Source organism: Eurosta solidaginis, chromosome 2 (genome assembly GCF_040869045.1).
Source record: "Eurosta solidaginis isolate ZX-2024a chromosome 2, ASM4086904v1, whole genome shotgun sequence".
In the NCBI taxonomy this organism is placed as follows: Eukaryota; Metazoa; Arthropoda; class Insecta; order Diptera; family Tephritidae; genus Eurosta; species Eurosta solidaginis.
Window position 1 is genome coordinate 75,296,451 of NC_090320.1, and position 16,575 is coordinate 75,313,025.

A 16,575-nucleotide genomic window follows, 5' to 3' on the forward strand; every position below is an offset into this window, starting at 1 on the left:
ACTCAACTCGAGTCGATGCGACATGCGGCAGGCATGGCATGCCAATGTTGTGATTCGATTTACACATATTTACATACGTATGCATATGTATACACGAATTGCGTCGTTATATTCGTCGTTGCCGTCGTCATCATCGTAGTCGTCAGTGCGGCCAGGATATTTAGAAAAGCACCAAGGATAATGATTCAGTTTTGATTTAAATTCTGTTAGTTAGTCGTGCGACGTCTTGGCGTGTGAATGTTCCGCTATATTTCGTTTAGTTTTATTCGAACTCGTTTCACATACATATTTCTCGTGGCTTACGTTGTTTCGCGTAATTTGTTGATTATCATCGAAAAACGGCACATTTGTTGGTTGTTAATTTGAACTTAGTACACATGACCAATTGTCTTTTGTGTCTAAAATGATTAAAGCGGCATTGTGTTAACGTACGAAATATTTGTAATTGTAACCAACAATCTTATTCAGGCCGTAACAATTCAACGCGCTTACAATTTCATTGAGTCTAACTTGCGACGGTTGGTTGGCTATAACAGGCCATACTGACGGGTTGAGTTCTGTGCACGGTCAAGTCAGGATAAGCAAAGTATTTCTACGATTATTCGAAGACCTCTAAAATCGCCAAATAGTGAAGTGATCATGAATAATTTTGAAATGTGTGTAGTATTTCGTTTCTTTGTCTAGTTACGGATCCGCGTGAGCTTTCGACAAAGATGACAACATGACAGCAAAACGCGACAAAGATTATGCGAAAAGTAAAACATCAACCGGTAATAAGGGTTCCAATTTTTTATAGATTTTTTGTGGATCACGAATTTTGTGTATTCTGAGTGCATAAATTGTAATTTTTGTTATTGTCCGCGAATGTGCTTGACTGCTATAGCTTATATATGACATACAATACATACATATACCTATGTTATTTTTGATAGAACAAAAAATAAAAAAAAAAACCAGTAGCGTCGAGTTGACCAAAAGACGGAATCATTCATTAATAGCCGACGGCAAAACAAGTATGAGGAGTTCCAAGCCAAATCGCAATAAGTCCAAAATCTTGTAATAATCTTAATGAGAAAGAACTGTATACAAGCAAATCAAATAATTAGAGAGAGAATGTATGAAATTGTGTTGATGGCGTAAATTTGTGGTTAAACTGAATTAACCCTCATTTGTACTGATGTGTCCAGCCAGACCTTTTTGAAATTTAATTCACTATTTCTATGTCAGGAAATGAGTTTCTATTTTAGCGCTCTTTGAAATATTGAGACCTAGCTGGACCCGCAAACTTCGTACACCCTCAAAATATATACATATATATATGTATGTATGCATAAAAACGAATTGCTGTGCTGTGCGTGGCCAACGCGCCGACAAAGTGATCGGCGTCAACTTTTGAATTGAATGACTGGACTTCAGAGTATCACATTGCCCACAACTAATGAATATGAAAACATACTGGCGACGTCAATGGTATTTTTATCTGGAACAATATCATTAACTTGCGTATGAGTATCTGGGAGTATTGTAAAGCGAAATTAAAAAAAAAAATAATATTTGGAAAGGTCTTGTTTATATGTATTGAAGGAAGTCGACGATTCGATTATTTCGGAAAGATCCGCGGTTTTTGCCTCAAAATCTCGTGGATCGTTCAAAAAATTTCAGGAGTAGCTCCTTGCGGAGAGAGGGCGAAATACATAAAATGGTCACACTTTTGTATCGTAGTTTCACCGAAGGAGATGTTCTAGGCTAACTTTAATACTCGTCGTCGGCACGATTTCTATTCATTTGTGGCTACATGCTGGTCACGCACAAAGGCGACTTACGGTCGCTATCAATTATCTACTAATGTTCATGACTCTGGTGGCACAGTTTTAAGATAAGCAATAATGCTGGCTTATTGTTGATCGCGCCAAAGAGCACATTCAGGGTTTTCCAGTGTTTCTATGAGCTACAATTCCTACAATTCCCGACGTGCGAACAGTAGCAATTCCGATGAATCATACCTTCGTCGGCGTAACTTTCCTTGAAGCTCTAGGTGTAGCTCCGAAGACTTTCTGTATCGTATAATCCTTGGTGCATTTACATAATTTATACTTTACAAGAACCGTCGATAAAATTTCTGACGTTTGTGTTCGAAACATTGACTTCAATAGTCTTCGTTTCCGACCTTATGATATAAGAGCTCATTATGGATGACCGCCTTCAGTTTTCAGACTAGCTCGCTATCCCCTACGTTGGGTTGGTAGAACACCCGGTCGTTTATTCGACTGTCTGGAGAAAGCTTTTGCTTCACCACTTTGAGTGTTCTTGCGAAGGACAAAGCCTCACCTGGTAAATATATTTGGAGGTTTTTTGATGAGTTTACCTCACAAAACTCGGTAAAAATTAAAAGTTTAAACGATTAAGGTTTTTACTAACTTTATTTAACTATACACACTTAAATTTTAGAGAGATCAATTGTTTTATATAAATGTTCTCATTTTTGTATCAGCAAGCACGTCCGATCAGCGTCGTTGTTCGCAAGAAAATAGAACGACGAAAATTGATAGGGATTCCAGATCGGAATTTTTTATTTTCGACTGGTACATTTGTGCAGGGTTGCATTAAACTCGTTGGTAATCGAAGTGCTGCCACAATACTCCCCGCCTAGACGAAATTACCGGTATCGTAAAGCAAAATTTACATTCCTGCCACAGCGCGTAGATTTCGTCGATACAGGAGGCGGTGTCTTCATTCGATCATGTTCGGGAGGAACGTGGCTTGTCGTCGAGATGGGGTCGGGTGTATCCGAAGGCTCTTCTGGCTGTAAACTATCACTTGCCGTAGGAATGGGTTCGGGTGTATTCGTCGATGTTTCCGTCTCAGGAGTATGGCTTCAATTTTCATAGTCGTCGCTGGCTAAGAATGCGGGCTTTAGGCGATCAATGCTTATGTTGCTGTGTCGTCCTCGTATGAGGAGTTTGTAAAATTTTGGCGATTTCTCAATGACTGGGAAAGGTCCGTCGTACGGATGCGTTAGTGATGGGGGGATCGAGTCGTTCCGAACGAAGGCGTGAGACGCAGAATGTAATACGGGTGACACAAACACTTTGGGCGACGAATGGTGTGTTGTTGTTGTCGGACGGATTTTTTGCATTGATAACCGAAATTGAGATACCATATCCTGAGTTACTTGTTTAGATTTAATAGTTTGGAAAAATTCGCCTGGAAGTCGTAACGACGAACCGTAAACAAGCATAGCTGGGATTGCGTGTATGTCGGGCTTGTAAGCTGCACGAAGGCCGAGTAGAATTGATGGCAAATGATGAACCCACTTGTTCGGGTCAAGGCATAGTATGGCAGCTTTACAACTTCGATGCCATCTTTCAATAATGCCGTTTGACGGCGGGTGGTATGGTGTTGTGCGAAGGTGAACGGTACCAATCGTACTCATCTACTCGGTGAAAACAGCAGAATCGAACTGCCGACCATGATCTGAAGTGATTCTTGCTGGAACGCCAAATAGCGAAATCCCATGTGAAATGAGTGCTTTGGACACCGACTCAGCGGACATGTCTGGAATCGGTGCTGCTTCTGGCCAACGAGTGAAGCGGTCAATCATTGTTAGGCAATAGCGCTGTCCTTCGCATAGAGGGAACGGACCAACAATGTCGATGTTTACATGCGCAAAACGTTCTTATGGCGGTACGTAGCTCGCTGGTGCAGATGTTGTGTGTCGATGGATTTTCGATCTTTGTCATGATTCGCAGTTTCGAACGATCATAGCTGTATCTTTCCTTATACCTGGCCAAACAAAACTTTCAGTCATGAGATTGATGGTTGCGCGAATGCCTGGGTGCAATAAGCCGTGAATCTTCGCCAACAATGGCGTACGAAAGTCGTGTGGTATGTAAGGGCGAATGTTCTATGTTGAGGTATCACATACGAATTTCGCCGTGCTATTAGCAATATCAAAATACTTTAGTTTAAATGAATTACTATTCGTACCTGGTTCGTTAAGAAGCGTTTGTTAATGTAAATCAGCTTGCTGCGCTGCTGCAACCTCTACGTAGTCAATCTCCTGGCTGACTAATTGCATGCGTGAGAGCAGGTCTGCTGTCGAGTTTTCAGAGCCGGGTATATGTCGAATGTCGGTCGTGAATTGGCCGATGAAGTCCAATTGCCTTACTCGGCGAGGGGAAGCTTTTTCTAGCTTTTGACGGAAAGCGTATATTAGCGGGTGATGATCGGTGACGATATGGCATTTGCGACCTTCGATCATGTTCCGGAAATGACACATACCTTTATATGCTGCTGTGAGCTGGCGGTCGTATGTACTATATTTGCGTTGTGAGTTCGTCAGTTTTTTTGAATAAAACCCGAGAGGTTCAAGTTCTCCGTCTACAATTTGATGTAATGCAGCTCCCACGGCTGTATCTGATGCATCAACATGGAGCGCTAATTCTGCGCTGTATGACGGATGAACTAACAGTGTCGCGTTTGCCAACTCGGATTTGCAACGATCAAACGCAGCTTCGGCTTCCTTGTTCCATTTTATAATCGTACGATCGTTTTTCTTATTACCAGTGATGAGTTGTTGCAGATGTGACTGGTACTCAATGGCGTTGGGTAAAAACTTGCGATAGAAGTTTACCATTGCGATGAACCTTTTTAGCTGTTTTGCTACTGACGGCTTGGGATAATCGCGAATAACTACTATACGCTCGGGTAGAGGACGGATGCCTTTCGCGTGGACGAGGTGTCCCAAAAATTTGAGTCTTTTTTACCAAATTCGCACTTTGAAACGTTTATTGCCATATTATTATTCCGAAGACGTTTGAATACTTCACGTAAATTTTTTTATGCTGTTCGAGCGACGAAGAACCAATACAGATGTCATCCTTTTAAGAGAATACGTAGTTGAGGCCACGCAAGACTTCGTTTATCAACATTTGGAAGGTCTGCGCGGCGTTGCAGAGTCCGAAGGTCATAAACTAAAATTCGAACATCCCAAATGGCGTAGTGATAGCGGTCTTCGGTATATCATCCTCGTGAATCGGAACTTGGTGGAACGCACGTTGAAGGTCGATCTTCGAGAAAACTGTCTTGCCTCGTAAATTGCACGTAAAATCTGTTAGAAACGGTAACAGGTGCCTGTCGTGTAACGGTTTAGCGCGCGATAATCACCGCAAGGCCTCCAGGTGCCATCATTCTTTCGCACCATATGTAGCGGGCTGGACTAGTTGCTAGTGGAGGGTTGACAAATGCGTGCCTTTAGCAGGAAGTTGAATTCGTTACGTGCGGCTGCGAGCTTGTCGGGAGCAAGACGTCGTGTTCTAGAAAAGACTGGCTGACCTGTAGTCAAAATGCGATGAACGACTGTTGATTTCGTTAAAGAACCATGAGGTGCCAGCTTCGTAATTTGAGAAAATTCGGAGAGAAGATCAGCGAATGGGCCTGTTGTGTCGAACGTCTTAATGTCAGTAGCCTTACACAACGCTGGAGCAGTTAAAGATGATTTTAATTTGGTGACATGTCGATTAGCAAATCATAAAATCGAATAAAGTCAGCGCGAAAATAAAGGACCAGGAAAATCTCGATGCAGCCCAAGGTCCAGGCTAATTCGCCTTTCTCCAAAAACCTTGATGGCAGACCCACTTGCTGCGTACAATTTTATGGCTGTTGGTCGGGTGTCGTATAATTTTGAGGTTATGGGAAGCACGGATACATCAGCACCAGTATCAACGATACACTTTTTTTGGTTCGTCGTCCGTGTACCTGTAGATGAAGTACGTTGCGTTCGATGACAGGACCTTCGTTGCAACCTGCCACGCGCTTTGATAGTCAAGAAGATTCTGACGTTATTGATTTGGTGTGATTGCCATGACGACAAGGGCTACGACAATTTTTGGCATTGCTTCCATATTTTTGGTTGTACCAACAGTCTTGGAAAGCCGATGATTTTCCTGAGGTATCAGTATGGTCGCGAGCCTTTGAATTGTGTCGAGAGTGGGTTCGCTTGCGGATACGGGATCGTGAACGCATTGTGAATTTGTCGAATTTCTTGCCAAGCTCCATGACGACAGCACGCAATTCATCAATTTCGCTGGATGGTGCTGATTTGATACGATTTAGCTGATGCGGAGCGATCGCATCTACGATGGTGTCTGCTATTTTTGTGAATTCGGAGGCTGAGCCAGAAGAGGCTGCAATTACTGGCTGTGCAAACTCAGGTAATCGCTTGATCCATAGACTTTTGAGAGCGACATCGCCAAGAGTGTTGCCTGCGACGCGCCTCATCTCGAAGAAAAGCTCGGACGGCTTTTTATCGCCAAGTGGTAGTTCATATAAGACACGATTAAGCCGCCGCTGTTCACTGTCCGCAAAATGTTCGATAATTTTTTGCTTAACAAAGTCGAATCTGTCGTTTTGTGGTGGCGCTGTGATTACGTCACCCAATTGACTTAAAACATTTGGATCCAGAGCTGCTAGTACTGTTGCAGTTTTCTGCTTATCAGCAGTGATGCCCGAAGCGGTGAACCAAAATTCCATAGAGGTAAACCATGTCTCTAGATTTGTGCTCGCCATTGGTGGAATTGGCAGGCGCGCGTATACTACTGTGACGGAATTCGCCGGAGCTGTTGTTTCTGACGCATTTTGTGTTGGAGATGTCGCCGCTGGTACACCATTTCCCACCATTTTGTATTACTTACGTTAATATGTAGTTAAAGATGTATTCTTGCGCTGCACGTACTTGCCGATCACGTCGGGGTCACCAGTTTGGAGGTTTTGATGAGTTTACCTCACAAAACTCGGTAAAAATGAAAAGCTTAAACCATTAAAGTTTTTACTAACTTTATTTAACTATACAAACTTAAACTTTAGAGACATCAATTGTTTAATATAAATGTTCTAATTTTTGTATCAGCAAGCACGTCCGATCATTTAAATTTATTATATAACTTGTCTTTAAGTGCTTTATTTTAATAACTTGGTGAATTCCGTGATGCGAAATCCGTGTTAAGCTGGCATTGAAATCGCCTGTTTTCTCAAATAACTTTTGAACGGTTAGAAAGTGTTAAATTTCGCAATTGGACTTTTATAATATATTGTGAAGGATTGTATGAATGCCGATAATATTCCTAAAGTACTCCTTAAATCATCCTTAAGGAATATACCAGTACTCCACAACTGGTCCGCACACGTATAAAAAATGTGGTCCACATTTTGATGTCCTAGGCAAGGATCAGCTACTTCTTCTCGGAATACTCTTATCAGAGTACTCCGTGGAGAACCTTAGGGCGAGAACTTTCCAAAAAATCCACAAAAATTGCTTAATGGACTACTCCCATGTAAAGCCACAGCTGGGCCATGTACTTAATATTTCAGTACCAATATGGCAATAATGATACACATGATCCACCTATTTTTTCCAAGGACGCTGAAATAATGGTCCCAATTCTCTATTCTACAAATAATTCTTCTCACACCAAAGGCACAAAGTCGAACCACTTCCAAACCAAAACCCAATAATGACTAACTGTATGTGTGTTTCATTCATAACTGCTATGATATTGTAACGAATTTTGGGGAATTCCGCTTATTCCAAACATTCTGCTAACGTTCGAATCGCTAAACTGTTGAACAAATAACTCCAATATTCAATAATGCAAAATAGTCTTTATTAGACTACTTTGAGAGTACTTCACACTTATACTTCGCAACCAATAGCGTACTTAAATCAAAACTGATTAGTCATGCCTCAGCTTGCGCTGCTTTTATACTCTCGGTTTCCTCGTTCACCCATTTCTTCTAAGGTCTAGTAATTTCGCGAACTTCATGCTTGGTTACCAGCCATATACATGTATATTTGTAGTTTGTAGCCATATGCGTGTTTATATGGGAGTACTACGTCGGTTGATGATTACATGTGTTTGTGAGTATCTCTTCGTTGCCTTGTATGTATGTGTGTAAATGATGATTGATTTGTTTACGTAGACAAGAGTGGCAGCTTGCTTTATTGTTGTTTCGCCTTTATTTAATAACCGCTTAGTGATGTTAAAATTCGCCACAATATAAATATCATTTGAAAATGTGCGTCCATTTAAGAATGCGCACTTTTTTCTCATTAATCTATTTAGGAATGAGTCTTTTATTGCGTTTTGTATGAATGTTCTTATTTTTGGGAATATCACAACTCTTGTTCTAGAATGTACCCATTTGCCACTTTATTATGAGTTACCAGTAAGGCATCGAATCCCAAATTTCTTTCCCCGGTATTAAGGGTTTTGGAACGGCAATGCCGGAAACCCGATATTATTCAGACTGTTCACTTACATAATTATAGGCGCTAAAGCAATTCTTCTTCGGCCCTTAGTCGGTTTCATAAATTTTTACAAGAATTACTTATGGCTTCGCCATGGAATGGAGTAAAGGTTAAAGCCGATCATTTTATCGGCGAAGTCAGCTTATTCATTTGCTTTTCTTATTTAAAAAAAACGAATATTAGGGAGGGTTATCGCTCATGTACCTACTTACTGCCGAAAGGCATCGAACCTAACCCCGGATCTATAGACTGGTATTGGTGCGGTTGCGAAAAAAAGGTAACACTGTTGTCCATATGTCCCGTGATAAGCGTGGCTTTTGATGTTCTGGGCTAACCTCCAATACTCGTCGTCGACGAGATTTCTTTAAAACATGAGTGACAGCTTGCTGTTCATGGACAAAGGCGTGGAAGAGCACCTCCGCTCCTTCGACGTCTGTGACTCTGTGGCAAAGTTTAAACTACTAACATCAATGCTGGAAAGTTCCAAGGTTTTATATAAAATTTAATATATTCGAATCTCCCTGTCCAAATACTCATTACGAAGAATATAAAGATTTTCGTTAATTGGACCGTTTTTTGCAATGACTGCAAAAATGAAATTCGTAAATAAATAACGATTTGAAATATCTACATTCAAGGAGTAAACCCCTTCGTTGCACTGGGCGGTCAATTAAAACCTCACATAGCCTGCATTTATCCATAGTACCTCTAAACTTAATTGACGCTTAGCCGGTTAAACGAATATGTCCGCCCAATAAGACGCGTCAGCCGCTTGCTCGTTAGGCTAACTGGCGCCAATTGATCACACCATGGGAATTTAAGTCGTTTTTTACCTGGCCCTTCTATCGGACTGTTGTTGGAGGGTGGGGCCGTGTGTAGAAGTCCACGAAAGTGGGGAAAGCTTCTGACCGCCATTCACCTGGGAATGGCCAGAGCGATTCTTTTGCATGCGGTTCAAGCAGCTCACTACTGCCGGTCGCTTGCGGCCAAGTATCCTCTGGGTAGCCTCTAAACATCCGTTTAGCGGTGAGCTAATGTGAGAAGGCGACAACCTGGCTAGGCCACTCTGACATAACCGGTTTAAGGGCTAGCCGGGGGAGATCTCATCGGCAGCGTCCGTACACCTCTAGGTGCGGCTGCAAGCGGGCGTCTGTCTTGGAGCAAGCGGCTCGCTATATAAACGTGCCAAGTAATATTTTCACCCCCGCTGAGCGGGTTGTGCGCTGGGCTTGGGACCCGCCACGTAAAACCATACTCCAATGAAATATAACAACAAGCCTCGGATAAATACACTCTCTATTGATGACGACCATGGCAAACGTTTGAAGGACAATGAATTGAGGGCATGCACCTGGAACGTCCGCTCCCTGAATGGGATTGGTGCAGATGCCCGGCTGGTTGATGTCCTCGTCAAAGCAAAATCTGACATCACCGCCATCCAAGAAATGCGTTGGACGAAGCAAGGAAGAAAGAAGATCAAAAATTGTGACATATATTGGAGTGGCCATACAAATAAGCGCAGCTTCGGCGTCGGATTCGTGGTGGGAGAGAGACTTTGTCGCCAAGTGCTGGCGTTCACGCCTGTGGACGAGCGTCTCGTCGCTATCCGAATAAAAGCAAAATTTTTTAATATATCATTCATCTGCGCCCATGCGCCGACAGAGGAGAAAGACGATGAGGTGAAAGACACTTTTTATGAACAATTAGAACGCATATACGAGCGCTACCCCCGTCATGATATAAAAGTCGTGCTTGGCGACTTTAACGCCAGGGTGGGCAAAGAAGGTGTTTTTGGCCCTACAGTCGGAAAGTTCAGCCTACACAATGAAACTTCTCCAAATGGACTGAGGCTGATTGACTTTGCCGGTGCTCGAAACATGGTCATATCCAGCACGAGGTTCATGCATAAAAAGATACATCAAGCTACATGGCTGTCTCCTGATCGAAATACTTGCAATCAGATTGATCACGTTGTGATAGACGGACGGCATGCCTCCAGTGTTTTAGATGTGCGCACGATCCGAGGACCTAACATCGACTCGGACCATTATCTCGTTGCAGCAAAAATACGCACCCGCCTCAACGCGGCTAAAACCAAGGAACAAAAAACACAAGGAAAGCTAGACGTCGAAAAGCTTCAATCACAACAGACTGCCAATGATTTCGCAACTCGACTCTCAAACCTGCTCTCTGAGAGCACAACTCATCCTGGAGGAATACAGGAGCAGTGGGAGCATATCTCCAAAGCATTTCGTACTGACGCCGAGGAAAAAATTGGTTACAGACGGCCACGAAAAAACAACTGGTACGAAGAAGAATGCCGCGTTTCAACCGAAAGAAAAGACGCTGCCTACAGGGCTACGTTAAAAGCGAGCGCGACAAGAGGAGTGTGTGACAGCTATCGTGAGTTCAAAAGGGAAGCGAGACGCCTTTTCAGGAAGAAAAAAGCAGAAGCAGAAAGGCGTGAGTGCGAGGAGCTTGAGCTGCCAGCCACCAGGAATAACGCCCGAAAATTCTACCAAAAATACAGCGACAGACGGAAGGATTTAACACCGGGGCAAACTCCTGTAGGAATGAAAACGGCGACCTTGTAACGGATGTCCAGAGAGTGCTTAGATTATGGAGGGAATACTTCTCTGCTCTCTTAAATGGAGGCAGCAATTCACCGCGCAGAGGTGAAGAACCCGATCCCGCAATCGATGATGATGGAATATATGTCCCCCCGCCCGATTATGACGAAGTTAGAATAGCAATAACCAGATTGAAAAACAACAAGGCCTAGGGCGCTGATGGATTGCCTGCGGAGCTATTCAAGTTCGGCGGCGAGGAGTTGGTAAGGCGCATGCAGCAGCTTCTTAGCAAAATATGGGCGGACGAAAGCATGCCCGACGGTTAGAATCTAAGTGTTCTTTGCCCAGTCCACAAGAAGGGGGATACTGAAAAATGCACCAACTATCGTGGAATCAGCCTTCTTAATATCGCATATAAGGTCCTTTCAAGTGTATTGTGCGAAAGATTGAAGCCCACCGTGAACCGGCTGATTGGACCTTATCAGTGTGGCTTCAGACCTGGTAAATCTACCATCGACCAGATTTTCACAATGCGCCAAATCTTGGAAAAAACCCGTGAAAAGAGAATCGACACATCACCTCTTCGTCTACTTTAAAGCCCGCAAAACTTATACGGTTGTGCAAAATGACGTTGAGCAACACCATCAGCTCAGTCAGAATTGGGAAGGACCTCTCCGAGCCGTTCGAAACTAAACGAGGTTTCAGACAGGGTGACCCCCTATCGTGCGATTTCTTTAATTTGATGCTGGAGAAAATTATACTAGCTGCAGAACTTAACCGCACTGGAACAATATACTATAAAAGCGTGCAATTACTGGTATATGCTGATGACATTGATATCATCGGCCTAAACACCCGCGCTGTTAGTTCTGCTTACTACAAACTGGAAAAAGAAGCGGTAAAGATGGGTTTGATGGTGAATGAGGACAAAACGAAGTACCTGCTGTCATCGAGCAAAGAGTCAGCGCATATGCGCCTTGGCAACCACGCTACTGTTGGCAGCTATAATTTCGAAATAGTAAAAGACTTCGTTTATTTGGGAACCAGCATCAACACTAGCAACAACATCAGCACTGAAATCCAGCGAAGAATCAATCTTGCCAATAAATGCTACTTTGGACTAGGTAGGCAATTGAAAAGTAAAGTCCTCTCTCGGCGAACGAAAATCATACTCTACAAGTTACTTATCTTACTGCGCACAAATTGTTGATTCGTAATTGACCGTTTTAGTAGTCAAATGAACAAAAAATTTGTTGCGACAGCTTTGTATGAAAGTACCCATGTTGCCATATAAATAAATAAATGTAAGGCGCGATAACCTCCGAAGAGATTTTAGGTTGTGCTCCTTTTAAATTTTTCTTACAAATTGGCGGGACGCAACCTACTTGTTTTATGCCGACTACGAACGGCATCTGCAAGGCATATGAGTTTTCACTGAGAGCATTTCATGGCAGAAATACACTCGGAGTGCTTGCCGAACACTGCCGAGGGGCGACTCCGCTTAGAAAATTTTTCTTCTAATTGAAAAAGCTTGTTTCTAAAATTTTGATGTTGCTTTTCCCGGGGTGTAAACCCAGGGTCTTCGGTGTGGTAGGCGGAGCACACTACCATCACACCACGACGGCGGTCATATAAATACGTAAATATGTGAATAAATAAATACGCATGCTTGCTACATATACATACATATGAATATAGAAATGAAAATAGTAGTCACAGAACTGATTCTCAATTCTTTCAGTTGCAGCTCAGCTCATTCTCAATTTCTTCTCTCACATGTAGTTGCCACACTTGATTGTTTCGAACAAAACTTGTAGTATAAATGTTTGATGTAACATTTTAAAAAGAGAACTTGTAAGTTATAGAAACGTAAAGAATCAAATCGCAGGAAGGTAATTCACCACTGGAGTAACCTTACATGTAATTCGGCAAGTTAAATTTTCGTAACTTTTTTGAAACGATTCCAAAACAACTCAACTTTTATTTTGTCGGAAACATCAACATTAAAAAAGGATGTTTTTTTTATTATCTTTTTAGATTCGTTCGCGTGAGTGAAAATTCATAAAAACTTGAACAAAATGTTACTAACTTTGGAAAAATCCTGTTCGTTCAAGCAAAAATTTTGCAACAAGAGGGCGCAATTTTGCAGTTCGTTTGGACGAGAAGTTGCAAAATTGTACCCGATAAATAGGTGTCCCAGTATCTCATAATTTTTTGCACAGTAAATTCAAAAAAGGGGTTTTTCGTTTTGTATTGATAACTGAAAAACTAGTTTTTCATTGTTTTCCCATTTTGTGTGTTTTTTCGATTTGATGGTTTTCTTATTTTGGTGTTTTTTTTTTAACAAGTGGCACCATCGTCATAAGTACAAAGTAGAGAGCGTAGTGAGCGTAACATTCTCTTTGAAATTTGCTCATGTATTGACAGTTGATCACCGTTGAAATGACCTGTAAGATCATGATTCAATCACAAGAGGTTTGCTCGACAGATACATTTTTTGACAATTGCAGCCATTTTGCTCCCAAATCGAACTGACATCCGTTAACTGTGTTGTTTCTTTGCGGTTTTTCGAAAAACATTAGTAGTATAAATAGGAAGCAATCAGTTTACAAATATCCGATAAGTACTGAACTGCATAATTCCTTAGAACATTTATTTTAATTTTATGATGAATTTATTAACTATGCCGTGTTCTATTAGTGTAGTTGAACATAGGTTTTATAAAAAGTACGGACACCAAGGAATCGTAAACCTATGAACATACGAAACCTAAACCAATTCAAAATTCATCGTTCGACGTCAAAACCACGACTATTAAATCGATTCATGTAAAAATGGCATTAGTAAATAATGGAGAAGCCATAACGAAATGTACTCAATGGGCATGTTAACTTATTCAGGTAAAAGTCTAGAACAGGAGTGTACTGCGAATACGCGTCCAAAAATATCGAAAGAGGTGACCTCGACAACAATAATCCTAACGCGGAATAGAAAAATTGTATCTCTGTCCGGAGATATTTGGAGTTGAAGTTGGCAATTTTCATGTGTTTGTTGTAATGTTTTGTGCACTGAAAAAGGTTTTGTGTACAAAGGGATTTTACACGCATTTAATTTTGATCCCACCTCATTGGTGGACCGGCCAGGGTAATTTTTTATAAGCTCGGCTGAAGGCCGCCAACGCAACCCGGGCCACCTTTCGGCTTTTCGTCAATATCTTTTGAACGAGCTAAAATTTTTATTTCCCCTTCGAATTATTGTTATCGAGGGCAATACGCGTTTTTCCCATTTCTCTCGATATTTTTGGGCGCAACATTCGCAACGTTCGGAACATTCGTCTCCATTTAAGAATTTGGAAAATCGGTTTATATTTGGAATATTATGCATATTCGGACCTCGTGAGGTAGTATCAAATGAACGTATTCCGAATATTCTAAATTAACGGTTTATCTGGAACGCTTCCATGAATACTTAACGGAAAAGAGCTTTCCGAAATTTCAGAATAGAAAGGTGAATACTCCCTGTGTAGCAGGACCGCACAAAAGCTTAACTCTGCGGTCAAAGTCAAGGTAGGAATATAAAGTTCTAAGACAATAAGCCATTTGCTTTTATTTTTCTTTTTGTCAGTTCATTGCGGCTGCTGAGTAGCGTATCACACCATGTCGGCTGCCTCTTCAAAATCGTGTCAAATAATTTTCAAAAATTTCCCAATTCAGGATTTGTCACAAAACCGCCCTATATTACAGTTATATTTAAGAACGCTTCATCTCAGAATGCTTTTAATTAACTCCCTCTTATGACAAAATGCATTGAACTCATGCTCATGTAGGGAGTTTTTGAAACAAATTTTGAGATAGTGTATTTTTGAATAAAATTCTAACGTACGACATTCTTCAAACAATTTCTGAAGGGATGACCAAACCAAAGTTAATATCAATTCACGAAATATTTAGTAGAAAATGAATTATTTCCCCAAAAACTTTTGTCATTTACAAATTTATTATCACTACTAATATACTACCAAAGATACTTTTCTACTACAATTTTCACTGAAGGGTATTGAATTATTCGGCGGCCACCGTGGTGTGATGGTAGCGTGCTCCGCCTACCACACCGTATGCCCTGGGTTCGCACCCCGGAAAAAGCAACATCAAAATTTTAGAAATAAAGTTTTTAAATTAGAAGAAAATTTTCTAAGCGGGGTCGCCCCTCGGCAGTGTTTGGCAAGAGCTCCGGGTGTATTTCTGCCATGAAAAGCTCTCAGTGAAAACTCATCTGCCTTACAGATGCCGTTCGGAGTCGGCATAAAACATGTAGGTCCTGTCCGGGCAATTTGTAGGGAAAATCAAGAGGAGCACGACGCAAATTGTAAGAGAAGCTCGGCCTTAGATCTCTTCGGAGGTTATCGCGCCTTACATTTATTTATTACTTATTTATTGAATTATTCCCCGTTTTCCTTACTTCGTAAAAGCAACCCGTCCAGATTTTTCAATTTGGGAGTGTCAAAGATCTGTCATCATAGAAGAACAAACCTCTAGTAATTGAATCATGCTGTAAGATCAGTTGTGTTAACAGAAAAATCAGTTAGATTGATTAGTAATCTGTCAATTTCTCATCTGTTGAAATGACTAAACTAATTTGTTCGCTTGACACAGAACTCGGTCGAATTAACCATAATCAATTCGCTCAATTTCGCCGAATCTCCGTAAGTTAAGAACAACATAAGCGATTTGTTGATTTTACTAGCACCATTTCTTTCAGTGTAGGGGAATTAAACAGGGGGTACCACAGGGTGGTGTCCTGTCCCCGCTTCTGTTTATTTTCTACATGTCAAAGCTCCCTTTGTCACCATAAGGAGTTACAATCATTTCCTATATCGTCGACTGCACGATAATGGCAACGGGACCTGGCCCTTCAGTAGACAAATTACTTTCCAAAATAAGCAGCTATCTCCCCGCTCTTTCTAGTACCTGGCGCAACCTGACATTATCACCGGCAAAATTCACGCCACTCTGTTTACGACGTGGAAGTAACAGATGGCGCAAATATTGAACGTTCACGTCGATAATGTTACGCTACCGACTGTAAGTCACCTAAAGATCGTAGAGGTAACGTTCGTTAATACTCTCATCTTCAAGTCACATGTCACCGAAATTATATCTAACATACAAAGCCGGAACAAAATCCTCGTCGCTTGCCGGCAGCCCTTGGGGAAAAGATAAAGAAGCGTAGCTAGCTACGTACAAAGCAATTGGCCGGCTACGCGTCACCAGTTTAGTCGCCTGGTCTTAAATACACATACTGAAAAAGCTAAAGACCTGTCAAAATGCTGAAATCAGAACTGCTACCGGATGTCTCCTTATGACCACCGAACACCACCTACATTGTGAGGCCAAAGAGCTCGATATCAAAGAGCACTGCGAAATGCTGAACAGGCAGTTTTTGCTGAATTGTCACAAACCAGGACATCCTAGCAAACAACTGCTTGATCTATTCCCACCTCCAAGAGAGTGAAGGGAATATCTCCATAAGTCTATGATGAGATCCTGCACCTGTCAACGCAGCTATTTGATCCAGACAAGCATTACGACGCCTTAGAAAAAATCCACAAAAAATCGGTACACGCTTTTGCCAGAACGTGCCCGGTTAACCCTGCTATTAATATGAAATATCCTACCCTTGCAGAAGAAGAAAGCTCACTGC

At 41.7% G+C, this 16,575-nt stretch overlaps 1 protein-coding gene across 1 annotated transcript in view; it reads left to right on the plus strand.

The window, feature by feature from the left end:
• The first annotated feature begins 232 nt into the window (after positions 1-232).
• The window catches only part of Sidpn (similar to Deadpan), a 40,202-nt gene continuing 23,859 nt past the window's right edge, over positions 233-16,575 (plus strand). The window contains exon 1 of the mRNA XM_067765759.1: positions 233-770. Within this exon, the coding sequence (XP_067621860.1) occupies positions 722-770 (49 nt within the window). The 5' untranslated portion in view covers positions 233-721. The remainder of the gene's footprint in view (positions 771-16,575) is intronic.